We start from the raw sequence: 27200 nt of genomic DNA, 5'->3' as shown, positions 1-27200 counted from the left end.
AATGGGCCTAAAAAGAAGCCTTTGTTGCTTTGCACACCGTGCTGAGGCAAACAGCTACAGGAGGAACCAGTCCAACTTGCTGATCAGGGATGCAAGGCTTGTCTGTCCCTGCTACACACACGGTTTTGCAAACACTGCTGCATTTATAGAAGCAATAAAGCTGCTCCCTTCCAAGCTTTCACTCAGTGGGAAAAGGCTTTGTGCTACCACTGCTGTTGCTGGGCTCTTCAGGAAAAGCTTAAGAAGCTGTGAAAAGCATGATGAGGGCTGGATGATTGTGTAGGAAGGAAAATCATGCAGAGAGAACATGTGTGGGATCAGAGCTTGTACATTACTCAGTTACTTTTCATATGCTTGTTTTAGAAGGGAAGGTGTGCTCACGTAATTTGCATTAAGATAAGAGCCGTTGTTATTTACTAGCTTAATACTTGCTGTGAACAAAACCAGGGCCATGACAGACTCATCCAAGCTTCAAGATGAGCAACCACCTTCAAGTCACAACCCTGAAGTCCTGAAGCCACAGATGTGAAACTTCAGTTCATCCCCAGCCTGTGTCTACAGCTGCTGGCCAGCTTGCTACTGGCAGAGAGGCTGCAGAACAGGCTATGCAGGGCAAGAAGTCTCACCTGATCACGTGGGTAGAGGTCAGGTGGTGTGATATCAGGCTCTGACTGTAAACTCACATCCCACTGCCAAAGCACTTTCAAGAAGGAAAGATAGGACTCTTATCTCTCTTGGCATGCTTTTGAGGTCCGTGAGTCGGACTCATGCTTAAGGTGACATGTGGATTAAAGTCATCTATGCCAAGCCTGCCCTGGACTCGACATCACCTCTGGGATGTTGCATGGCAAACTGAAAACATGTATTGATCTGACTGCAGATTAATCCAGGTTTGGGGTCAGTCTAAATCTGCTCCAGCTCAGCACTCAGCTGTACCCACACAGCAGAGGGGACAGCAGCAGTAAGCAGCCAGGACCCATCACCTCTTCATTAGCAGGGTCACTTGCAAGGTCTGCATGAGCTAGGAGCATGTGTGGCAGGAGTGCAAGGCAGGGATCAAGCTCTGGCCATTCTATGCCCTTCACAGACATTCAAGGACAAAGACACAGATACTTGTGGGCTTGCTGCCACACATTGCTTTTTATGGGATGTAAAGTTAAAGCCTAATCCTCCAGCCAGTCTTGGTCTCCTTCCATATGGCTGCAACATCAATAGCAAGACAATTGTCCTCACTGACCCGGGAACAGCACAGCCTGACTGCCAGCCACACACTGTCACAGGCCTTCAGGCTTGTTAACCCTCTTTTGGTGGTGCACAGAGAGAAAGACCTGGTCAATGCATGGCCTGCTCTTAGAAAGGATTCTGTGAGCAAAAGATCCCCACATACCTTCTTCTGGTCCCTTCAGAGTCCTCTTCACAAAATCCACGGCCTGAGCCACCTCCTGGTCACTGCACACATCCATCTGTAACACTTTCATCCGGTCTGACTTCATGTTCCTCAGCTCCCTGGCTCCATCTCCATTCTCATCCTGTTCAGCAGAACAGAAAGGTGTTCCACTAAGATGGACCGAGAACGGCAATGCAGCTTGGGGTCAGGCATGTTCACATGGACACGAAATAGAAGCTACTGACATTGCACACACAGGTGTAAACTTGGTGCACAAATATGCACAAACCAGCGTGCCACCCTCCTCTTCCCTCCAGCACCACTTCCAGAACTGCATCAGTGACCCCATGCTCTGAAGCACCAGGAAGCCCACCCTGCTCTTGGCTCCTCATGATGGGTTTCACACCCCTAACATGCTGAAATACTGCACCAGCCAGGGAGAACCATGGGTGACTCGCTACTGCCTCGGTCTCTGTGCTCTACAGGTAACGTAACTTCTACAGAAACTGAAGTCAGATGTTCAGGAATACATGCTCAGTGGAGATCTGCTACACAATGGCACAATTACAGACATGAGGCCTGAAAGGAGATTCTGGCTAAGGAAGAAAGATTTTTTTTTCCCCCCCACACTATGGGCAAGAAGAACTTCGTGGCTCTGTTTTCCTTTCCGCCCTTTTCCTTTCTTTTCTCCCCACCCCACTGCTATCATTAGAGAATCTGCTACTACTGTGGGTGTTTTTTTGTTGTTTAGTCAAATGTAAACACAATTAAAATTCCAAATTTTACCTGCTCACTTCCAGGCAAGACTGCTGCCTAAGCCTTACAGCCTTGCTCAGGTGGTAAATAACAAATAAAAGTGAAGAGGGCACAGATTAGCCACACAGTTCCACAGCAGGCTTGAGATTTAATTCACAAAACTATTCCCTGAATCACAAGCTCTGCCTCATTAGGGAGGAAGAAGTTATGAATTAGTGAGTCACCATGCCTGGCTGCCATTCTTCCTTTATCACTTGATACCACTTGCCCACAGCACAAGGGCAAACAAGGCGAGCAACCCACCCACAGTCACCTGCTCAGCAGCCTCAGCAGCCAGGCAGATATTAAAAAACATGTAACTGCTTCATTTTTTATAAATATCTCAGGCTATTTAATTCATATAATATACAACATCTCATCTCCACCTTCAGTTCAGTGAACAATGACAAGTAATGAAGGAAAAGAGCTGAAATGTCAATCACAAATGGGAGCAAAACAGGGTGGTTCTCTTAAAAATCAATATATAGTTACACTGGTATTATGACAATAGTAGGAATGAGTTCTTGGCCCCATAGCTGCATGGCATTTCACAACTGATTTATTTCCCAGTACAACAAGAACAGCAAAAAAAGTTTGAAGCTTTTCTAATGCACATCAAACGCAGTCACAGGCTGTGTTGGCCCTCTTATCTAGCCAGGAAAACAATCTCAAAGTGGTGTTACAAGTAGCCAACAACATGGTCACCAAAATACTATAAACAAATGAGGGTCCTATGATGCCTCACCGTATTTCTGGAAGATGCTCCTGCATCTCACCAAGTTATATAAAGCAAATTTCCACTACTTAACAGTGAATGAAGTAGAGCTAGTTCAGCTTGTAAAGAGAGAGATTTATTGTATCTATATAAAACCAAAACCATAACTATATCTGCATGCAAATGCCAATTGTCATTTGAGCACTGAAAAGACCTTTCCCTGCATTTTTTCTTTAATCTTGCATAATACTTATAAAATAAACAAGAAATATTCCCACTGCTTTTTGAGAAACAAAGTCATAGGCTGGCAACTTAAAAATCCAGTAAAAATTGTTTTGTTCCTAAGGAAATTAATTTCCCCCTATCACCAATGCAACTCTTTCTGCAAAGTTATCTTCCCAACTACAATTTACTCATTATTGACAAAACATATTGATTTTGGAAGACTGCAACATGCGATATTCAGCTGGGACCACTTTTCATAGTTGCAAACACCACCTTAGCCACTATTTAACTGTAAAACAAAGTGCTTCATTCTCTTGTTCAGAACATCTCTTCACAAATGAAGCAGCTACAGATTTTTATGGAAGCAAGTAAACATCATCTTATGTTCTGTGGTCTTCAGGGGCTTTAAGTACATTCCTTGTAAGGTACCACACGGTACTTCCTCTTTGATCTTTAAATGGTAGATTTGTTGGCTGGATTAACACCTGGAGCAGTTCCCATGGGAGCAGCCAGACTGTTCTCCCAGGGATGATCTTCATGATCTCTAACAGCAGGAGCCACACAGCAACACAAATCAAGTGAGGTGCTGGCAGCAATGGCCCAACTGCTCCTGCAAAGCCCCTCTTCACCTCCCTTTGCTGTCTGATTTTTGTCATCTCAGAGAATCTCCCAGCTTCCCCTTCCCAGTTCCATAAGAGTTGAAAGCTATCATGCTCCAGCCCAGCCTGCTGCCCAAATTCTCTCCACAGGCCCTCAATGGGACTGTGTGGTTTCCTCCCAGCTATCTCCTAACCCCTGGTCATCCTGCCCTCGCAGCCTCGCTGGCTCTGCCTGCCCACCCCACCCTGTGCCTAGCAGGGCCTGCTCCTGGCTGAGAAGCCCAGCAGCTCCACACACCCTCTCTACCCAGCTGAGGAAACCTGCTCCAGCTTTTTGGTTGCCTCCCCTCCCTTCCTCGCTCCTCTCCCCTGTTCTGGTTTGGAGGATCCCAGTGCAAGTGGCACTGAGCAGAGGCAAATCACACAGATGTACGTTAGTGGAGAGCCCCCCTGTTACAGACACAGCCACGGCTTTTTCCCAGGAAAGCTCCTGGGATCAGGATTAGGTCCTGGCAAGCACTTGGGCACCCACACTGAGATGTCAGGAAGAATCAGGAAGCCCCGAACACAGTGCTGAAGTCCCATGGATGCAGCCAGCTCACTCCACATGCGCCAGTTCCTCCCCACCCTGCTGCCAATCCACACGCTGCCTTCCTGTGTTTCCTGAGCGGAACACCTCGTGCTTGTCATTACTGGATTTCACGTCACTGATTTCAGACTCCATCCAATCTGTCAGGATCATTTTTAACCCTGTTCCCCAAAAGGCTTATAATCTTCTCTGCAGGGTTCTGTGCATATTTTTTTCCAAGCGCAAACTCTCTTCCAGGGGGTACTTCCAAGAATACGGTCCTGGGACTAAACAGCAGTCACTTAGAGCATGAGTTTGCTCATGAGACTACCAAGAGGGACTGTAACAAACTGTAACAAAACCCTTAATCAGGATACATTTATTTCTTCCCCTTCAACCACTCTGCTGTTTAGCCAAACTGAGATTAGATTGACACAGCACAGTTTGTTCTCAGTAAACTTATACAGGCAGCATGCATCACACTGTGATCCAGTGATTTGTAAAAGTGACAGGGCAGTGTGTGGCAATCGCTTCGAGTGCACTGAAGGTAAGCTGCCTGGCTGCCAGTTCCAGAGGTCTACCTCCTTTGGGAAGGGAAGTACAATATCCACCCTCTTCCAGCCTTCTGGAAATCCCCTGGCCTCCAGGTGCTCTTGAAAATATCACCCATGGAGCAGAAATCACAATGGCTCATCCTATAAATGCCCTTAAGTATATTTCATCAGGCCTGGTGTATTTGAGCACATTAATTTATAAAAACATCCCTTGTTCTTTACCTTTTCTTGCCTACGGTCCTCATGATAACTGCTGGCAGTAGGCATTTGAAAACAATTATTATTTCAACTTTTCCTGTAATTTCTACTTTTAAGGTTATTTACTAATCTATTTCTGTGCGGTTTTTCCATCATAATACTAATATATTAACAGAAACTTTCTCAGTGGACTTACTTGCTCTTGCTTAATGTAACCCCTTTTGCATTTGATCCTTTCCAGATTTATTTCAGCCTGCGTGCAATATTCTTTTTATTCCTGTAACTTTATATTTGACTGACTGATCATTAAGAAGCTCCTGATGCACTTCATATCTTGTATTTAATACAAGAGCTTTCTGATCAGCTTTAATTCTATAAAAGCATGTAAGTGGTGATGGACTAACTATGTGTGAACTAAGAGCCTGGCATTTGCTTCATGACAAGTGCCCCCATACTTGCTTTGACCCTGCTGGGAACCTACAGCAGCTCACAAGCAATGAAGCAAGCAAGCAAACGCCTCACTTCAGGAGCATTTAGTTTCTTCATGGGGCTTCCAGTGGAGCCTGTCCCTCCCTGCTCCACACTAGCACGTGCCTTCCAAACAGCCCCCTCAGCCACACTATTTTCCCTCTCCTTTCCATTCCCTACATCTGCTGCTCTGCTGAGTGCCTTGCCATCAGCAATGAGACAGGCATCCCAAAGCAGCAAATGACATGATTACTGAAGGAATTACAGAGGCTCCGTATGGAAATTTCCAAACAGTGGCAATAATCCAACACAACTCTCTTGCTCTCAAGTTACACAATATGTCAGCCAATAATAACTTTCCCTTCTGATGTAGTGGAAGAACGTAACCTCTGCCATGATCACACAGGCAGATTCAGCCACCTTTGTTTGTTCTCACCCTCCACAGTACTCAAAAATATGTAGTCATCATGCCCTGAGCACCTGGGCTGATGTGGTCATCATCAAATGGAGAAATGAGTGACCATGAACTGATTTTGAACAACTGAGGTCAGAAATCACATGAGTTTTGACTAGCAACACAGCAAAAATGCATAGTAAAGGTAAAATCCCAGCTGAGATGGACGTGGAGCCAGGCCAGTTTAGAAAAAGGGTTTCACAACACTAAGTTGTAAGTCCTTTGCAAGAGCAGAGACTGGGATGAGGGGTCTGGAACCCTTCGGATTTAGTGTGTCTAAACTTATCTCTTACAAGTGATACCACCTGCCAAACATGTGACAGGAAGTGAGACCTAAAGATACCAGAAATGTATGGTAAATTTGTTTATTCAGCTATCCATAAACTGAATAGCTTGTACAGAAGCTGCAGAAGCACAGTTGCAAGACATTTTGGAAACAGAGCCTTAATAATACAGGAGAGGCAACTGGAGATGAGTTTGGGGAGGGTGTCCACAAAAAATGACATTGTGAAAGATAGCAACAGGGATGCTGTGGAAGACAGAAAGCCACAGTCCCACAGCAACCTTGGCCTATGAGATTTATGGTGTTGTGGTGAGAGGCTTCAGCAGTGAATAGTGCCACACTCTACAAGCTATGGTACAGATATGCAGTTGACAGACAATCCCTGCCCTAAAGAGCTCACAATTACAGGAATGAGGTACAAGATACAAAAGGCAGATGAAGCAATGGAAGATGCAATGATCCCTCCCCACTGCACCTCTCACAGATCTTGAACCAGCGTAAATGGAGGCTGCACATGAAAATGCTTTAACTTGAGAAGCACTTTTCTCTAATGAAAAAAAAAAAGATCAATTTCACTACTCACCATGAGCAAGCATCCAGCAAAAACAGTAAATCCCTTTGCATGAAGGCATTTTGCCAAGGCATGTCCAAAACCTTTGTCACAGCCTGTTATTAGCACTGCCTTTCCTTCAGCCTGTGTGGGGAAAGACAGTCAGAGGATACCATCAGACATTGCAATGCAGGCACCACCAGCACAGCACAGGAGTCACTTGCAGTCCTGCAGCCAGGGCAGGTACCATTCCAGATGCAAGTGACAGTGGCACCTGTGTGCACAAACACAACCCGCTCCCAACTACTGTGAAATCATAACTTTATTCAGTTGCTGGTCTGTAACAATTTGTGTTGCTTTCATACCTGAGCTAGAACAGTAACTCTTTCTTTCAATTATCACTGGCCAAAGCAGAACAGAAACATCTCCAAAGAAGTTAATCATCTACCAGCTCATAGTAAGAAAAAGCAGCATAGAGAACATTCAAACGGCAGGATGTGACTGGCTTGAACTGTAGAGCAGCTCTTTCAGCTGCTAAGTGACTACTGTCTGTTCCCCACCTCCTCCCACTCTATGCAGCACTTTCTGTGCTGTATTTTAGCAGCAGGAATGCAACTATAGGTTAGAACTTCCTTCTGAAACTCTGCAGTCTTAAGAGGAACAACTTATCGAGTCCTACAGTTCTCTCCTACATTATTATTATCTTTTGACTGACAGGTAAATTGAGAAAGAAGAATTGATATTCCACCTGGTATGACACAACAGGCTTGAGATAGATATGAAAGCAGAATCACAGATCCTGAAGAGAAGCCTATAACAAAACACTGCCCATTCACCCTCTGTCTTTGCTTGAAAGTCATTCCCGCACCACAGGTGTGAAGCAATGGACTAACACTTAACCCAGCTAGAAGGCTGCCAGCTGCTGTGCTGCACAACGCTCCATACTGAAACCATATCCATGAGGCAATAAATAACGTGATAAAGCAATAAAGATCCAGAGGATGCAATAAGGAAGTGAGGTCAGTTCCATCCCTCTGGAGATATCAGCAACTAATATTGCCTGTTACTGTATTTACAACGGCTGGAATATGAACATACTTATGTATGAATTGCACTGGCTGGTCCAGCCACATTTGCAGAGAAAAATGGGTCAATCACCAGTGCTCCCTCATCTCTTGCTTTGCTGACATGTGGTGTAGTGAAGAAGCAATAAGGGATGATCGCAAGGTGATACTGATCAGAGCATTACTGCACAAACTCAAGGTGAGCCTCAGCAGAAAACAATAAGCAAATAAGTGACACCCTGTCCTATAACTCATGTTGAAGTAACTGCTCTCAAAGGAGAGTTAAGATCTGAAGCTGAAACAAGAACAGATCAAAAAAGTCTATCCTGCATTTATAATACAAACACCCACATTAACATTATACTATAACCTATATGCAGACAAAGAGCACCCAGGTACAGACTAGCTCTATTAAAGCTCTAAAGATAGCTACAGCTAAAGGACAAAAGATAAGTGAGAATTAAATACACAGTGCTCAGTCTGAATTTAATTTAGAGTGACACAACTCCAAGAGAGATGAAAATCAAACATGAACCAGATCCTAGAAGTTGTCAAGGTCACCTCCTGCAACAACTCAACAGGCTGGCCCATGGAAAAAGAAAGGATTTGACTTTTTTTTTTCTCTTTCTCTCACCTCTCTAGAACCTTTGCCTCTGAATCTTGAAGGCAGAGGACTACACAAAAGAGCAGGAAGTATGCAGGAAATAGGCAGCTGTAATCACTTCCAGAACACAGGTCAGGCAAACAAAGAAGATACCCAACCCTCAACCATCATTAGCTCCTTTAAAAAAAAATTTAAAAATCCCCAAACAAACAACCAAACTGTAGACAGAAATGGGGTTTAAAAATCCTCTCATCTGCCTATAATAGCAAGGAAAGTGAAGGACAACTCACAGTATGAAAAAGATCCTGTGATTGCTATTTGCTATAACCCTAATTGCTGGTAATAAAACACATGACTACAGCATCGTGGCTCATAACAGAGGCCCCAGCAGCACCAAGGAGTGTGCAAAACCCCAAGGCATGTACTGGATCTCACATCTGTACCTGTGCCTGTTTGTGCCATGACTGATGGACAGACAGCTCCCAGGGAAGACAGCAGGGATCAGCCCCATTCCCAGCCAAAAGGATCCTATCCCAGAAAAACTTCTGAACACAGAAAAGCCCAATCACCCTTATCTCTTGAAAGTCCTGAGATAAGGCTTAATGGGTCTGTTCCTGAAGTTTGATAAGGCCAATCTGTAGCTTAATTTGACTCAATACTGGGACAGGCAGAGAGGACCAGTTATCAGCACAGTGACCTTAATGAGCATTCTGAGGAACTTTGGGTGCCTCCCTCACTGGGGTCATACAGCTCCCTGGAAACACTGCATGGGGACAGCACTGCAGCGCTGACAGGGCGCCTGGGATCTGCCAGGAGCACAGAATAACTTCTCGTACCACAGGTGCTGCTGTGGCATGTGGGCACAGTAATGCTGTCTGTGCTTGCTGTGTGACCCACAACTCTACTCCTCACACTTCAGGCAGCCCTAGCAGGGCAGACTCATTTTAACCTGCAGTCAGCTCAGATGTACACAGCATTTCCTATTGGGATATGACCAGTTTATTAAATAGTAGTTTATTTTCCTAATGCAGGTGATCTATCAGAATTATAAATTTACTGCAGAGCAGACTGAAGAAACTGAAGCTACTTTTTCAGCCTGTTTCTCTGTGGGAATATGCCGTGCTTACATAGACTTTATCTTTTTTTCATGTGCCACTTGGTTCTTTTTGATCCTGTTCCCTTTTGTGCCTCCTCTGGCCATCCCCTGATGTTATCAAACAGATTGATTTTAGGATAAGTGCAGCTACAAAGTAAACATGGCTTGCTCCTTTTTCCAGGGTTGGGAAAGTTGAGTTTTTCAATCCCAGGAAAAAGAACTGAAAATATTCACTAAAGGGAAGGTATTTTCTCAAGTGGAATAGGGATGGAGAAAGTAAGAGAAGCAGAGTGGATGGAAAATTGAAGTGGGAGGCTACAATCAGGATCCAGATGATATCTGGCCATTCTGGGGAGAAGGACTGAACTGGAGGTCCTGAAGCAAACACATTGGCTCAGAGAACAAGTTGTATCCCGGGCATCCAAAGCAGCATGGACAGCAGGTCAAAGGAGGTGATTCTCTCTCTCCTCTCTGCTGATACCCCACCTGCAGTGCTGCATCCAGCTCCGGGGTCCCAGCGCAGGAATGGCAGGGAGCTGTTGGGATTGAGCCCAGAAGAGGCCACCAAGATGATCAGAGGAACACCTCTCCTATGAGACAAGGCTGGGAGAATTTAGATTGTTCAGCCTGGAAAAGAAAAGGCTTTGGGGTGACCTAATCGTGGCCTTCTACTACCTGATGGGAGACCATTTACAAAAGCATGTAGTGACAGGACAAGGGGGATTGGGTTCAAATTGAAAGTAGATTTAGATGAGATACTAGGGAAAAAAAAAAATCTTAACTGTGAGGATGCTGAGGCCCTGGCACAGGATGCCCAGAGAAGCTGTGGATGCCCCATTCCTGGAAGTGTTTGTGGCCAGAGTTTGAGGCTTCTGAGCAACCTGGTCTAGTGGAAGATGTCCCTTGGGGTTGGAATGTGGCAAGGGGTTGGAACTGGATGATCGCTAAGGTCCCTTCCAACCCAAGCCATTCTCTGATTATATTAACGTGTTTCCCCTCCAAGTGAAGCACTGTGGAGGCGGGGAGCAGCCGCCGCACCGCGGGGTCCGAGGGCAGGGCTCGCCGCACCGCGGCCCGGCTGAGCCTCGCGGCAGGGGCCTCATCGCCCCGGGCCGTGCCCGACTCGGCGCTTCGCCCCCCAGACAGCGTCTGTCCGGCTCCACCAGCCCAGCCCAGCCCAGGCAGAGCCGCTCCGGCCTCGACACCTGCAGCGCCTCAGCCCGGCCCGGCCACACGGCGCCATTTTGGGCCTCGGGGCGCCTCCGGCGGGCTCTGCCGGCCAGCCCCGGCCCCTCGCCGCGGTACTCACGGGCAGGGCGCGGCGGGCCCGCCGCAGCAGGAGGAGGAGGAGGCGGAGGAGCAGAACCCCCGAGGCGCCCAACGCCACCAGCAGCCCCGCGCCGCTCCTCATGGCCGCAGCCTATCGCCGCCGCCGTCCCGGCCCTGCCCCCGGCCCGCCTCCCGCCGCGCCCGGCACCGCGGCCCCGGCCCAGCATCATTCAAACGGCAGCAGCTCCCGGCAGCCAGTGGCTCCAGGTAACGCGCGGGGGACCGCGGGGCGGGCCGGGGTGGGTCGCGGCGGCCCCGCGGAGCTCTGACAGCCGCGTCGCACGGTGACCTTGCCCGCGGCGGGCGCGGGCGGCTCCTGTGCGCGGCCTCCCCCGCAGCCGCCGCAAGCGCGGGCGGCCGCGCCGCGCCCCCTGTGCCTCGGCCGGGCCGTGAGCGCCTTTGGGGCCGCGGCAGCCGCGTCCCGGAGAGGGGCTGGGCCGGCGGGACCTGCGGCGGTCCTCGGGCCTCGCCCCCTCCCTCCGAACCTCACAAAAACCTGCGGGGACACCAACCGTGCTCCCGAATTTGATCAGAGCACCGGGATTTCTGAGGATTGGCCAAGCCAGCGAGCCTCCTGAGCCCTGTCGGCACCCTCCCCGCCCCTCTGGGTGCCCACCGCTGCCCTCTCTGCGGTAATTTCACTGTTTTTCACCCCAGGCCTGGTTTCCAGCAGGCCCCGAAGCTGGCGCGGTGGCGGCCCAGCCTTCGGCAGAGATGCAAACCACACCTAACAATTAGATACCGTTTCTCAGCTTCAATAAAGGGGGCTGGGAGATTATTTTTGTGCCTTGAGTTAGTTTTACCCAAGATAAATATGGTTGAAGTTGACTTTCCATACCAAAGTCTTGTCCTTGAAATGTTTTCATTCGGTATTACATTTATTGGTGGTTCCCTGGTCCAGCACCACCAGCTACTTAATTACAAAAAAAAAATTGTATTTTTAACTGCGTGGCTGTACTAGCCGTAAAGCCAAGGATTGTTTTGGAAACATGTAACATAACAGTACCTATGACTTGAAATTATATTTTTGTTTAAAGTTATTTCATAGAGCTCATTTGAAATAATATATTCCATATGAGTACCTTAATTTTTACCTCTTTCAGAGAAATCAGTTAAAGATGCATTGAAGAAGGAGAAATTGACATTTTCTTTAAATGTCTCCCTGCTCGGGAGTTTACTTACAATGCTTTTCCTTATTTAAAAGCAGCTTGGGTGGCTGAAGGTTGAGCTCTTTATCTCTGTGTGAGGGACTGCAAGGGGAGAAGATGAGTTCCTTTGGACTTTATTTTCCCGTTGAAATACATGGAGTCAGCATGTCTTACAAAATAATTGAGCAACTAAAACACAGGTGCTATCTTGTGTTGCAGAGCTAAGGAAGAACATTTTTGCTTTTGGTAGAGTGTGTTAGTTGAGAACATGTTGGCCACCAAGCTGTCCCGCCCTCTCTTGAACTTCTCTGTGAAAGCCCTGAATTTCAAGGATCCAGGGAATGGCTTTAGGTAAGTAACTTGGTGGGAAAGAAGAAAGAGTGACATCTTGAGTAAAGCATTGATCAAAGACTCACTTGACTTCAGTGGGACAGTTTATTTACAGATCACAAGGTGATTGAGGTTGGAAGGCATTTCTGGAGGTCATGTGGTCCAACCACCCTGCTAAAGCAGGGCCTCTTTGAGCTGGTTGCCCAGAACTGTGTCCAGGTGGCTTTTGAGTATCTCCAAGGATGGGTACTCTAGGACCTGCCTGGACAACCTGTGCTAGGGCTCAGTCACTGAGCTGAGCACAGCAGAGATGGACTCTGTATGCAAGGAGGAGTTGACAACATGATTTTTTGGTTTTGGTGGTTTTTTTTTTTTTTTTTACACTCCAGTCAAAGAGTTGTGAAGTAGACCATTAATTCGGTATTCATCAAGAGGTTTTTTTGGGGGTTTTTTTTGGTTTTTTATATTAGCAAGTAAGTCTTGCTTCAGTGTAAGAAATTGTCATGTATTTCTGTGACTTCGTTAAAGAGGCAGTGAATCCCATGAAATGAGAAAGTTGAGAGAGAGGGTTTTACTGAGAAATGGAGGTAGGCTGAGTAAACTGTTGTTTTTGGGGTTTTTTTTTTCTGCAAATGAGCAGAAAATTGCCTATCTAATAGTAATTTCTAGCTCTGAAAATACCCCAACATTTAAATTGCTGTATGATTGGAACCCTATTAGTCCAAATCCAGAGCAAACTGAGTGCATTCCCTGGCTTTATTTTAGAGCGGGGTTTCCAAACAGCAGTGCATGTACCATTAATTGTACATAAGCCATTTAAAAGTGGCTCATGGCCTGTTAAACAAGAACTACCACCTCCAGTGTTGCTCTACTGCTGCTGATAGCGATGTCCAGCATCATCACGGTCAAGAGTGGCTCTGGTAACAGGGTGTTGCAGATAGCTAAGCTGTTAAGAGATTTCCTGTGCAAACAGACATAGGTCTTTTATCTCCTGTTTGCTCCACGTACACCAGAGTTCACCTGCAGGAATCTGCTGTGGCCTTAAAAAAATACAAATTAAGGTTTTATTAACTTGAGGAAAGAATTTTCAGCATATTCTTGTTTCTTTTCTTCTGTCTTCTGTTTTGCTTATTGTGTATTTGTGCTGCGTGTGTATTGTACTCAGGGCAAATCTGTTGCATTTGCAAGTCCCCACAAGTTGCTAAACCTGCAGTCGAAATCCATCTTCATTCATTGAAAGGCAGTGCTACACTAATGTCTTAATGCACTGAAGCAGCATTTAGGTACTTGACTCTTCAAGCTGAGGACTTCTTTTTTTGGTGGAATTGAACAAAAGCCAGTGCATGATTACAAGCACAAATTGAATTTGAGGACCATCTGTGCATTCTAAAAGTCTCTGTTGTGGTCTCCAGAATTCAATGCTGCAGAATGACAAAAATGGCTTATGGTACATTAGCGTACCAGGTGGGGGTTCACATCACTTCCTGGTTGTTTCTGCTGATGACATTCCTGCTCAGCAGCAGCCAGCATCTGTTTTTCTTTTGCCCTTGCCTTCAGGTCAAGATAGGCAGAAGTAGGTATTCTCTACAGATTATTGTGAATTGAGTGCAGCAAATCGGTGTTCTGCAATGAAATAACAGGACCAAACATAACACTGAAAAATAAAAACCAGGTTCATTCAACTAAAAGAAATGTTATGAACATTTCTGGGCACTTTAAGGTGCACCAAGAAGCTTACTGTTAGGCTAAAAGTTTCAGTGCAGGGTTGCCAGTTAGTGATGTTAACACACACTTTGCCTGGGGACTGACCTTTGCAGCAATTAAGTTGGCTATAGCTATTTCAAGAGCTGATTTGGCTTGTGACAGTGTAAGTTAGAAAAACAGCTAAACTGTTTCAGGAAGGTGAGTGAATACCATTGCCTGAATATGTCATCTCCTTTCCCATGTAGTTCAAAGCTTCTGCCTTCACAGACCCCTTGATTTCCTGAGATATGGCTCAGAGGCCAGAGTGTCTGCAAGCTGCTGTGCAGTGTAGCACAGGTCACCCTGCGAGAGCCTGTGATGTCTGAGCTGGAGATAATTGTGAATGATTATGCAAATTTACTTAGAAGACATAAAAGCAGCCTGCAAGAGAAGCTCTGGGAAGGATAGATGCTTGGAGGAGCCAGAGAGTAGATGAAGTACAGCAAGTCTAGGGGAAGGCCAGAAAGCTCCGGGAGGGTGATGTCAGTGCTGAAAGCGAAAATGAAAAAACTGACAGAGTCCAGAGAAGTGACTGACAAGAACAGAGCTTGAGGTCACTCTGATATGTTGTTCAGGCCCAGTTTTGATGAATCATAGCAAGACTTAAGACAGAGTGGTGCTACTGGGTAACATAACTTTTCTCAATGGAATCTCATTCCCTGGAAGGCATTGTTGCTTTGCTTTGGTCTGTCTTTGTGAGTATGTTTTGTCTTCTGGGAGTCAGACATACTATGCGGAGGAGCTTCAGATCTGCATGGCAGGTATTCTTCAAAGACAGTGTTTCTTAGCTTAAACAGTTGCAAAAAGGGGATGTAAAATCTAAGAGTATCTAATGGGTAGACACTGCTGCATGGGAAGAAGTGTCATCCAGGATGAGATAAAGATGGAGCTGTGTGTAAAAGGAGAGAGACAAATCCAAGCAAATTCAGCCTCAGCCAAAGCCACAGCAGAATATTTTTATCACACAAATTAATAACTTCCCATACCCCAACTTTGTGCAAATCCTAAGTGAGGGTGTTGTTGCTTTTGAAAGTGCAAACACTGCACTGCCCGTTTTGTGGGTGGAAGCAGCTCTGTGCCTCCAGACCAGGAGCTATTTTAGAATACTTTGTTATACACAGACAGCCTTATGCAGCTGGAAATAGCATCAAGGTCTTTGGAGAAATAAATGTGTCATACTGTAAGAAACACACAGGCTCAGACTTAGGAGAAGTGTAGACTAGATTCTGTCTTCCCAAATGACAATCTACATCATGGATGTAGGCAGCACTACATTCCTTTTCATGTGTATGTTGCTGCAGCAGGGTAAGATGTTCCACATCTGACTGTCTCTTGTTTTGGGTATTTTTTAACAGGCCCGTGCAAAGATTTTCCTTCCCTCTCTTGTCCCCTTGTGGCAGCCGCTCTTATGCAAATGAAGTCGATCAGGTGAGTGGTGACTGTGGTTTCCAGGAACTAGTTCTGCTGAGCAGGAGTTCTAAAATCCCTGAGGCCTGGTGACCAAACTCATCTTTCCAATTTGCCAGAAAGACTCCAAGCTGGACCTCTTGAGCATACTCCACATTCTTTCCTAGCACTGAGCTTCCATTGACGTAGCACGGTATGTGCTGCTAAGGATGGAAATAAACAATCATAAGAGTGGGTTTTTTCTATTTTTGGAACTCACTCAGCAGATTAAATGTTCCACCTTACAGTGGAGGGAATCTGCATGACAAATTCTTAATAAAGCACTCTTTCTGGAGTTGTTATAGTTGTTTAAAGATATGTAAATAAATCAGCGTGTCCTCACCACTTCATCTGGAGAGTGGTTCTTTTTAGCAGCCCTCTCCTTGACGATACTGACTTGCTAGGAACAGTGCCAGGCAAAAGGAAGGGGAGTGTTTTGTCACCTTGTCTATCTTGTGACACAGAACTCAGCACTATAGCAGTGCTAGAGCATGCACATCTTGCTCCATAACTCTCGAACAGAGTTTCAGAGGAACTCAGATGTGATCCTTGCATCACTGCTGGGCTTCCAGTGTGAGGAGCCTCTGCTGCTTCCACCCAGCTTCCACCCTGAGCAGTTCTTGAGTATGCTGGGGAAAGCCAAATTTATAGTTCATTAAAAGAGATGAATCACACTGAATTGCAGGCAATTATTATGTAATCCCACCCACAGCAGCACCTTGGATGTGCAGTTCTTGCTGTTGGGCTGTCTGATGCACCCTCTGATTTTTAGCTTGTTATTTAATTGCTGCCTGTCTTTGGGTTAGGAAAAAGGAATTTGGAGAGGGAAGGAGCTATACTTCCATTTAAATTGTAAGTTGGAAAAATAGGAAGACCAAAAAAGCCCAACCAGACAAAAAGAGTGATGACCAACTGGACTTAATTTCATATATTAACCTCACTTGAATCTTCTTAGGTCTTAGAACCCAGCTCTAGAGGGCTTAGGTGCTAGAGAGAGATGAATGAGCAGCCAGTAAGATTAAACCATATCTTTGGTCAAACTGTCTTCTCCATGCCCTATGGGCTGCATGCACACAACAGTGGACTCCTGCCTGCTTTGAACATATAGGAACAGTTCCTGATGAAGGGAAGATACATCTTGGGAACTGTCTGGTATATTTTCAGATTTCAGAGGGATGTGAACTGCCAGAGCATTGTGGTTTGCTCGGCCTGTTTGCCTTGGAAGCCTGTTGCCAGAGGTGCTGAACTCCTCTATGCTGAGAGGGCAGTGACCTGCCTCATTGGAGTGAAGTCAGTATGAAAATGTCATTTCTTGTGTTCAGGAGGCACTGGGTGGCAGGAGCTGGCAGCGAGTGTAGAGAACGTCCCTGGAACAGACTGCTCCTGGCCAAGGACATGACTTGTTCTGTGTGCTGCATATCACTAACTTCAAATACTCAATTCCAGTGTGTTTTGTTTTGCTTTGTTTTGCAGATTGGCAGCAGAGCTGTGCTTATAACAGGCTGTGACTCAGGATTTGGATTTGCCTTGGCCAAGCACCTGCATGACAAAGGTTTCATTATTTATGCTGGCTGCCTGCAAAAGGTAGGGAAAACAAAAACTGTTCTTCGCCTGGCATGTCGCTGGCATGTTCAGCGACACATAGCAACTCCAGTCTTCACTCTCCACTCTGCACTCAGCTTTCTGCCAAGGAGAGGGAGGGTGGTTGGTAGCCCAAAGGGAAAGACACAGGTGCTTGAATTTCACAGAGCAGAACCAGGACTGAATGGTATCTTGGGAAGTTCTTATTTAAATCACAGCATTGTGGTCTCTTCCATGTCTGAGGAACTGGAATTCCAAATCTAATTTTATAGGCTTAACCATATGTAAAGTTTGGTGTCAGGCTGTAGTCTGGACCTTTGGCCCTGCTCACAGACCATATATATTTATGCAGGGCTTATTTTGATTAACGTTGACATAACACCAAGCCACCAGCAATTTTATGGCATGTGTTTTGAGCATATTTTTCTACATTCATGGGTACAGTCATGCCATGGTGTCTCCTGAAATAGTTGGGTAGGTGATGGAGTCCCACTAGTGCAAATGAGAGAAGAGTCAGGCCACAAACTGCTTAGTGACAGAGTCTTGATCCGCTCTGAAGGTGAACTTGGTGTGTGGCAAAGCACTGATGGTCACGGAGAGCAGGAGTTTTAGTCTCTCTCTCCTTATGAAGTACTGCACCTTTCTTAGCTGCACAGCCATTTCCTAACAGAAACAAACTTAACTCTTCAGGATATCCTGGGGTGGGTCAGTTGGTTTGATCTTATCTTTTAGCTCACTCATCACTATAAACATACTTTGAATAATGATACTATTTAAAGAGAACTTGCCAGGTATTCTTTGATGTTATCTGACTTTCTACTATTATTTTTTTGCTTAATACTAAGTTTGGCTAAAATTAGTAGTTTGTTTCTGCTGCATTTTTTTAAAAGAGGTGTCTGTCTCGATAGCCCTGTGTCTTGTGTCTCAGTGTTCAGAGATTTATTTCTTAACCTGGGCTCCCTCTACAGGCGTCACAGCAGAACGGGACACTGGGTACAAACTGCTGCCTTTCAAAAGGGCTCAAGACAGTGGGTAGATGAGTACATTTTTGATAGATGTTTCTACTCAGCTTTTGTAACTGAAGATCAACACTAGAGAATATAAGAAAACTGCAAATTTAAAAAAACCACTGTTTAGAGTAATAGCCTGCCTTTGTGTTGATAGAAGGTAAAAACTTCAGAGTTGCAAAGTTACTTATGGGTTTCATTTTTTCTGTCTCAGCTGCTAAAAAGGCACATTTTTCAGTGGACATATCTAACAGTTACTGAAACCTCCCTTCTATTTTTGTTGTCTTCAGTACTCATTCTACTGAATGCATGTTAATGGAAAATCTTGGTCTCTAACAATTTCAACATAAGCTGACATGCAGCAGCATGCCAGAGGTCTTTTAGACTTTGATCAATATTTACTTCCTCAGACAAAAATCAGCAGAAAGCTTTGCAGTATCACTTTGTAATTAAATATTGCTTCTTTAGCTGAACTCACACACCATGTTCCAAAATCTGTGTGGCTGTGCCAAGAATGGTAACAGCAGTTGTCATCAGAAAACACTGGAAAATGACAAAGCTCCTTACTTAGCTGAGTGTCCTCCCATGTGTCTTCAGGCCATTATACTTTCTGTATAAGGAACAAAAGCAGCTCCAGGAGACTGAGCTGATTTTTCACTGTGCTACAGGTTTCTCTAGCAAAACCATAAGCAGAATTCTGATCAGAGTGTAATTATTGCTGGTGGTGATTTTAGGAGCAAAAAAAGCTTGGTGTTTTTAGATGCTAGATAAAAGCGGAGGTAGAAATAAGGAACATAATCTTTGGCTTGGATATATTTGACCTAGCCCTGACGTAGAGGAAATGGCTCTGAAACTTTAATGTCGCTTCCACGGTTTGTTTTTCACAGCACACCTGCACATCAGAAGCAGACTGCTGCTTGGGGAGCCGCTGTGTCCTCAGGGCATGCACAGTTCTTAGGAATGCCATGTCCTTATTGCAGATTAAAAGTGTGTGCAGTGCTGACTCTTCATTAGGAAAGATTTCCTAAAGTGGCCAGATCCTGAGCACCTGAGTGTAATTTTACTAAAGGAAACATGAGACAGGAGTGTCAAGTCATGACTGAGGGGAGCCCGAGGATGGATCGGTGCTAATAGTGTGCTGTTTCACACACAGTTACTTCCTAACGTTTTCAGTGGCAGATATACTCATGTGAGAGTTGTGTTGATGCTGCATTGCCAAAAGAGAGTGGTAGACTGGATCCAATGAACGCACATGCTGCAGCTGTTTTATTTTTACCTCTTTGGTTAATATATGGAGAAGCCAGCTGACACGAGATGAAGGTATTTTTCCATCAGTATCTGTTACCATTGGACATATGTGATGTTTGTCTGTGCTGTCAGGAGTGTGGTGGAAGCCCTGTTTGCTTTGCTGTGTGTGCTCAGGCCGGTTGCAGCTTCCAGGGGAATGAGAAGGCGGAGGTCCTCTGAGCAAGCTGGCACACAGGCTGGCCACTGCAGGGCTCCACGGGAGTGCTCAGAGCCACAGGGTGTTAGAGACCAATTACATGCTGCTATAGATACTAGCTGAAGCCCAGGAGCCCCAGAGAGTGACCATGGAAAGAGGAGGGCAAGGCAACAATGTGCTTTTTCAGTGTGCAGGAGCTGGTCCCTCTTGCCACAGGGACAGTGTGCCCTGGGGCTGGCAGCAGAGATGCCCTGGTCTCCTGCTGTAGCATGAGAGGATCCTTTCACTGCTGTGTATGCGCCTGGGGATTATGGGACAGGCTGCATCCCCTGCCAGGAGACACAATCACCGGGTGCCACATCTCCCATGTGCCCTTGCTGAAAGCCAAGGGAATGGCCTTGTGGATGTGTCCAGAGTCCAATTCTTGGCGAGGATGCCAGCCCCAGGAGTCCCTGTCCAAGCACCCAGCTGTGTGTGGATGGGAGGGCAGGAAGGGAACTGGTTTGCAGAGCCACCCCTGGCAGGGTTGAGGAACAAGATGCTGTGGAGGTCCCAGCAGAACTATGAGGCCTCTAAGGCTGGTTTGACCCAGAGATTTTGTAGCAGCTGATAGAACTGAGATTGGGGAAAGAAAGACCCAGGCCTCATTTTTCTTCTTTCCTTTAGCGATATCTGCTGTTTTCAAGAGACTTGCATGTTTGCATTTGCTGATTCCCTGATGGCATTCCCACATTTGCCACTTGTATGCTTTCCAGTGCTTTGCCATATAGACTGCTTTGGCACCACAGTGCTTTTGAGTGAGCAACAAACTTAGCACCAAACTCTTTTCAGTCACTCTAACACCGCCATCAAACTGCGCATGAGACTTCTAACCACTCCTTTCTGTAAGCAGTGTGCTTCCCTAGGAAGAGAGAGCAGTAGATGCCCTCTCTTAAGGCCAAGCACTAACTGGTGTTAACAGTCTGTGATGGAATATGGAAGCGTGGAGGAGAGGACAGATGTCAGGTCGTTACGTTAGTGAGATGTTTCTGAGCACAGTATATAAGCGCAGGAATGAGAGGAGCCTGGAAAAGGAATTTTGGAAGACAGGCGGTACAGAGTTGTATAGCCACCCTCATGTAGTATCCGAAGTGTGGTCTCTGAAGGGAGCTCTGGTTTGAGGGACAGATGGGCAGCCTGAGCTCAGACTGCAGTCAAGCTCCATCTCATTGACTACCTACTGGCCCCGTGACTTGAGGTGTCCAGAGCAATCTAATGTCATCCAGCAGTCAGGAAACAGGTCTGCTATGAAGTACTGGCCTGTTCCAGCTCAGAGGGAAACAGCTCTCTGGCCAAAACCCCTTATTTATCAGGAGTGAAGGGCACTCTGATGCTTGCCTTCTGATGTGGACAGTAAGCGAGGCTACCTGGAAGGTTGAACAGTAGGGGAGGAAGAGCTGAGCAGCTGTCAGGTGATCCTGTGGAAATGTTCCATGTCTGGCCTGTTAATTGGGAGTAACAGACTTCTAATGAGGGATGATACTGAAGGAGCTTCTTCTAGTAAAGACAGGAATGTTCTCAAAATTAGAACATTTTCAGAGGTAGATGTCACCATCTTCTGCAAGAGTTATCTGGATTGGCCGGCACAGTCCAGTAGCTTATAACCATGGGAATGATTCAGGTATAGTCCCAATCTCATCCTGACATCCTTGTCTGTGTCCTGGAAGCACCATGGCCAGGCTTCACCACTGCAAAGGGATGAGCTCTGGGCACAGCGGCCCTGTTGCCAGCAATGTCTGGCCCATGTGGAAGTATCTCAGGGGTTGGCTGCAGTTAATTTGCTGGGCTGTGAGGGAATGTCTACTGGGGGAAACTGTTGTTGTGAGCTGAGAAGAAAGGAGTGGAGATGGGAAATGGGAGTGAGAAAAAGTTGATAGGGGGAAGCAGAGAAGAGAACAAGACGCTGGAGAAGATGCCAGGGTGAATTGCCAGCCAAGAGACTGGCCAAGCTCTCAATGATCAGACTCTGTAGCAGTCTTTTGGAGGCAGTAGTTAGGGTTTCCACTGCCTGGAAACCTGTATATAGATCAGCTGGAAAGAGAGAGCAGTGGGCAGCAGTCCCTCTTCTCGAACTGTTGCTTCCAAAGCTGGCAGTGTGACCTACAAGCCCGTGCAATGTAGATGTGCAGCCCCTCACTGGCCATTTTACACCATAAAACCCCAAGTGAGTTGCTGTGCCCCATGTCAAGCCAAGTGAGGATGGCACCACATTCCCACCACTGCAGCAGTGGGACATAGCTTGGCCTCAGCAGCTCGTGCTGGGCAGGGGGTACTTGTTGGGTGCCTTCCTGAGGCAGATCATCTGGCTGCTTTCTTGGTGGTTGAAGCGGTTTGTACCAGCTGACTAGTACAGGGCTCATGGTCAGATGGAGATGCTTAAGGAACAGTGTTCTGCAGGACCAGTCCTGTCTGCTCCCCTTCTTCCTAGGGCTGCAGGACTGTCCTGAATATTTTGTGACTGCTCTGTGCACTCTTTTGCTTGATTTGATTGTTGGTATGCGTTTGATACTCTGCACAGGCTCTTTAGCCAGATTGAAACCAGGACTTTGTTCCCCTCTAGGACAAGGGAGAGGGTGGCTCCAAGGAGCTGGATGCCATGAAGAGTGACCGAATGAGAACTGTCCAGCTGAACGTCTGTGACAGCAAAGAGATGGACCGGGCAGTGGAGCATGTGCAAAACAGCCTTGAGGACCCAGAGAAAGGTGGGTGTGTGCAATGGGCTCTGAGGCAACAGAGGGGGCAGGAGCTGCCTTGGCTGGGCTCTGAGAGCATTGTCAGGGTGTATTTCTAAAGCTGAGCGTGTCAGTGAAGGGCACGAATCTTTGAGGAGCAGCAGGGCAGAGCAAATGGCCTGTTTGAATATTGTACCATATCAGAAAGGAGCTTCCCACTTCACACAGCATCTACAAAGGAAACTGCTTTGTTCTCCACTAACTCCTGCAGGGACCTTGGCAAAAACCAGAGTGGTGTTCAAGGCTCTGGGATTAGTGCTTTGTTCCTGTGAACTGAAGTTTATTGTGGCTCCCTTTCTGTTGTAAAACCTGCGCAGTGCCCAAAGATTGGGAATTAACAATGGAAATGTCTCCCCCACTCTTTCAAATGGCAAAGGAAATGGAGAGGTTTTCCAAAGAATTTCCTATGAAGCCAGCTGGGTATCATTAATGCTATTGTATATACTACCATTTAGAGTTCAGGGAGTAGCTGCACTGATTTTATTAACCTGCCTACTTCATTCTACTGAGGTGATGACAGCAAATTCTGCTCCAGTACTGTGAAAATTGCCTTTGCTCACACATTTCTGAAACCTTTCCACCCTTTGAAGTACGTTTCTCTGCTAAAGGATATCCACATTCAATACAAGGTTGTTTTAAAGCAGAACAACCAGTAATGTTTCTGTTTGGATTTTGCAAACCAATTTGTTTTGATTTTCTTTGTATTTAATTTTTATGTATGGATCTTCTATATAAATTAAGTTTTCTAGCTCTGTATTCTCAAGCACAGGCCAGGATGAAGTTGCCTTTCCTGGGCTTCTTCTGATAACACAGATCTGGACAGTCAGTCAACAGATAAAAGTGAGTTTTTCTAAATGACAGACAGAAGCCTTTCTCAGACTTTCCTCAGCATGTTTCCTCTACAATGAGAACATTATATGAAATGAGTTTATTTTATTCAAAATTTCTTTTTATCTTTCTTTTTATTGCCAAATGAGGTGGTAGCTTCAGTTGTTGCCATTTTGGTTGCAGCAGAAAAAATGGGAGAGGCCGTGGCATGCATGCTCACCCATGCCAACACCCTCCTTCCCAGCTCTGCAGACACTCTAGTTCTTATGGTGACAGAAGGGATTTTACTTTGAAAGAATTACTCTTTTGTTTCTTACAAGGTCATTCTTATTCTTCACATTATATATTTTGCTTCTTTTAAAAAATCATGATGGATAAAAAACAAGCGGCAAGGAGAGCAGCTTAGGCAAGGGTGAAGTTCTCTGTTTGCTGGCTCAGAACTTCCTGGGGAGCCTCATTCACAGTCCTTTGTGGCTGCAGTGTTGGGTGGTACAGGCAGGTCTCCATGGTGGTTATATTTGCTCAGGAGACTGAAGTGTGCTCTGGACTCTTTTCTCTCTGGTGTTCACCATCACAAGTCATAATGAAAAGCTCTGTTGTGTGGTTCAATAACCTATTAGCACAACTAATTGTGCTTGATTTTGTCTTGTAGGGCTCTGGGGGCTGGTTAACAATGCTGGGATCTCCACATTTGGGGAAGTTGAATTCACCAGCATGGACACCTACATGGAGGTAGCTGAAGTGAACCTGTGGGGGACCGTGCGAACCACCAAGGCTTTCCTCCCGCTCATCCGGAGGTCAAAGGGTGAGTGGCAGACCTCCTGGCAGGCTCTCCCTGTAGCAGCTCCCTCCTCCTGCCACAGCTTGCTGTGTTAGAGGCCAGAAGGTCTATGGCACTTCTCTCTGTACCATTGGCAGCCCTCCTGCCTTGAGAGAAAGAATGTGGTCCCCAGCAGACACACGGATTGCCTTACCTCTGAATTACACAGCAAGGCAGCGGGCCTGAAAAGCAGTTATTTTTCTTTCCCATATGTGCTGCCTTCTCCTGCAACATCCCACACAAGATCTAATCCATTATACCTTCTTTTACCTGTTCAGAAACTGCAGCTCACAGTAAATTACAGTGCCAGGAGCATCCCTCCCTGCTATATAACAACCAGCTGTGGCAGGGTGGGCAGCAGCAGTGTAAAAAGCTTCTTGCAGAGAAGGTGTCATTTTGCACTGTTACTCTGGGAGCCTGTGATGTAGGAAAAGAGGGGGTTGTACAGCAAAGGCATGTCGACCTGGAGCTTACATGGGTCTCAGCATAAAGGGGCAGAAACTTTCCTGTGCTAGGGCCTACTGCCTGATTAAATGAGAGTGTTTCTCACTCTTGAGGTGTCCACAGGCGTTAACAATGTTGTCCTGTGCTGCAGACCTGGGCTGGATGTGGCCTGGGCAGCCCTTCCACCATGGAAGGTTTTACACTTCTGAGGTCAAAGTTTCTCTTTCTAACACAACTTAGCAATGAACCCTGGTAGAAAGTGCAGAGAGCTCCAACCTCTGCCTAGACTACAGCATCCACAGCCTCTTACCGGCATTTTCCCCAGCCCAAATTGATGGCTTCTGGCAGGGAAGAAAGGCCTCTGTGCTTGGAGCCATAACCCAGTTGTCACATGGAAGAGTGCAGTGGAATTCATTTGCTCTGCCAATTTTATGTACAGGAACAATCCATTCCCTTTTGAGAAGCAGACCCTGAGCCACCACTGGCCTTTGATTTGCAAATAAACGAGCTCGGCTTTGGTGCCAGAGGCTTTCCTTGCTCCTGCTTTCACTTGCCTGGGCTCAGCCCAAATTGCTTCCGAGCAATCCTGTTTCCCCCCCATGCAGGCTCTGTCCAGTCTCTCCCGTGTTCCCCAGAGCACTGAGCTTTGTGTGTCAGCATGTTCCCTGAGGCAGAATGAGCCAAGGAGCACAAGCAGCGGGTTTGTCCTCCTGCTTGAAGGCCATTGCCTGGGACAGCGGTGCTCAGGCAGAGCCATGAGCAGGTCTGCAGGCAGCCCTCAGCGGGCAGGTGGGCGGATGCACGTTCAGGAGTGCGTCGGGTGGCGTGTGCCAGGAACCTGCTCCGGGTCAGCTGCGCTTAGCTGCGCTCTGCCCGGCCTCTGCCCTAGGTCGCGTGGTGAACATCAGCAGCATGATGGGGCGGATGGGCAGCCCTGCCCGGTCACCCTACTGCATCACCAAGTTCGGTGTGGAAGCCTTCTCCGACTGCCTGCGCTACGAGATGCAGCCCCAGGGCGTCATGGTCAGCATCGTGGAGCCCGGCAACTTCATCGCCGGCACCAACCTGTACAGCCCCGAGCGCATCAAAGCCATCGCCGACAAAATGTGGGACGAGCTCCCCGAGATCGTGCGCAAGGACTACGGCAGGAAGTACTTCGACGAGCAGGTCAGCAAGATGGAGTCGTACTGCAACAGCGGCTCGAGGGACACCTCGCCCGTCATCGAGAGCGTGGCGCACGCGCTCACCTCCACGGCGCCCTACACCCGCTACCACCCCATGGATTACTACTGGTGGCTGCGCATGCAGATCATGACCCACATGCCCGCTGCCATCGCGGACCGGCTCTACGTCTACTGAGGCCTCGTGCTCATAACCTGTCCAGGTGGGGAATTTGTTTTAAAGAGAGCTTTGTACACACTTTGTCCCATTAGCCCTTTTTAAATTTTTCTAACCTCATTTCGTTCGGAGTACTGTATTTTAGCTCTAAAGGGTTCATTTAAATGTCTGACGTAACCTAAAAGGCAGTAATTTGCAAGGGATGTTTCGTAGGCAGGAATATGTTATGTTTGTGCAGGGGCAATGATTTTTTGCTATTTATTTCATGCAATCCTTTCTTATTTCACCTCAAATATGAAGCTATAATCATTATTTATACTGCAATTGCTCTGAAGCGTTCTCAGAATAATTTCTGCTGATGGCCAAACACAATCTTCACAGTTCCTGCCTAAGGATGCAGCCTTCACACCATAAAACAGAATCCCTCCATGCTCTAATGGCAAACCACTGCTTCCTCATGACAAAGAATGTCCAACTGACTTTTCCAGGCCTGGTCCCAGTAACCCAAGGCAGAGCAGAGACTTCTTTAATTTGAGGATCAGAACTCAAAATGCTCAAAGGTGCTGAAACTGAGCAACCGTCCCTTTCTCTCTTAGAATTATACTGATGAAACATTAGAGAAAAGGAACCAGTCTGCTTCTCTCGCATGCTTTCTTGCAAAGGAGTTCAATGACCCAGGGACTCAACCTTGCAGACTTTCCCCGTGGGAGTTTCTTACTCACATGAGCATTCCCATGGCTGTGAGCAGCTTTACGCACAGGACTGCAGGTGTCAGGATTGGCCTGCAGTGACATTTGCCTTCTCTTCACCAGTATCTGAAGATGAACTCCAGAATTAGCTTGGAGAGGAGTTTTGCTGGAGCTCCTGCGGTTTGTGAGGAACACTGCGGAGCAGATGGCGCAGAGAAGGTTACAGTCACGTCAGTGAATGCCCTTCTTGCCAGGGACCTCAGTTACAGCCAAGTATTTGTACAGCACCTTGCACAGAAGGGCCTTAACCCTGACCAGGCCTCCAGTACTGCAGCACAGGTGATGGTAACGATCATAACTTCCATTGAAGGAGTCACTGAGTTGAAATACATGCAACATGATACAGGTCTATCAGAACATCCATAACAATAAAGTTAACTTTAGGGCAGTCTCATTTCCATGATGGTTGTTTACATATCTGAGAAACATTTGTTTTGTACTTTAAGAAAAGGAGAAAAAAAAAAAAAAAAAAAAAAGAAGAGCCTTTCATGGGGAATTCAGGAAGAGTAAATTTTTTTAAGCTCAAAAGGCGAGAATAAAAAGTAGTTTATGACCATTGTTAGTGAAGTTGAAAAGAAAAGATCTCATGTGCTCTATTAACATACTGTGACATGATCAAACTCCTTTGGCTTAATAAATGTATACATGAATGGTAAAAAAAA

The 27200-nt window shown here is 46.4% G+C and overlaps 2 protein-coding genes across 4 annotated transcripts in view; one reads left to right on the top strand and one right to left on the bottom strand.

Annotated features, from left to right (window-relative positions):
• The window catches only part of LOC120756920 (D-beta-hydroxybutyrate dehydrogenase, mitochondrial-like), a 17144-nt gene extending 6123 nt beyond the window's left edge, over window positions 1-11021 (bottom strand). The window contains exons 1-3 of the mRNA XM_040073697.1: window positions 10870-11021; window positions 6830-6940; window positions 1388-1529 (exon numbers count right to left, since the gene is read on the bottom strand). Coding sequence (XP_039929631.1) covers window positions 1388-1529; window positions 6830-6940; window positions 10870-10971 — 355 coding nt within the window. The 5' untranslated portion in view covers window positions 10972-11021. The remainder of the gene's footprint in view (window positions 1-1387; window positions 1530-6829; window positions 6941-10869) is intronic.
• On the top strand, window positions 11004-27200 carry BDH1 (3-hydroxybutyrate dehydrogenase 1). 3 transcript variants are annotated; one of them, XM_040073693.2, is made up of 7 exons: window positions 11004-11096; window positions 12257-12388; window positions 15466-15538; window positions 17030-17140; window positions 22188-22329; window positions 23840-23992; window positions 25341-27200. In XM_040073693.2, exons 2-7 carry the CDS (start codon window positions 12306-12308, stop codon window positions 25808-25810), a joined length of 1032 nt encoding a protein of 343 aa, XP_039929627.1. In that variant the 5' UTR covers window positions 11004-11096; window positions 12257-12305; the 3' UTR covers window positions 25811-27200. The 3 variants fall into 3 exon arrangements, with proteins under 3 accessions (XP_039929627.1, XP_039929630.1, XP_039929629.1); XM_040073696.1 differs by having other exon boundaries at window positions 11027-11096; window positions 12288-12388; XM_040073695.1 differs by lacking the exon at window positions 11004-11096 and adding an exon at window positions 11302-11521.

Source organism: Hirundo rustica, chromosome 10 (assembly GCF_015227805.2).
Source record: "Hirundo rustica isolate bHirRus1 chromosome 10, bHirRus1.pri.v3, whole genome shotgun sequence".
NCBI lineage: Eukaryota > Metazoa > Chordata > Aves > Passeriformes > Hirundinidae > Hirundo > Hirundo rustica.
This window is presented reverse-complemented; position numbering and strand designations above follow the sequence as displayed.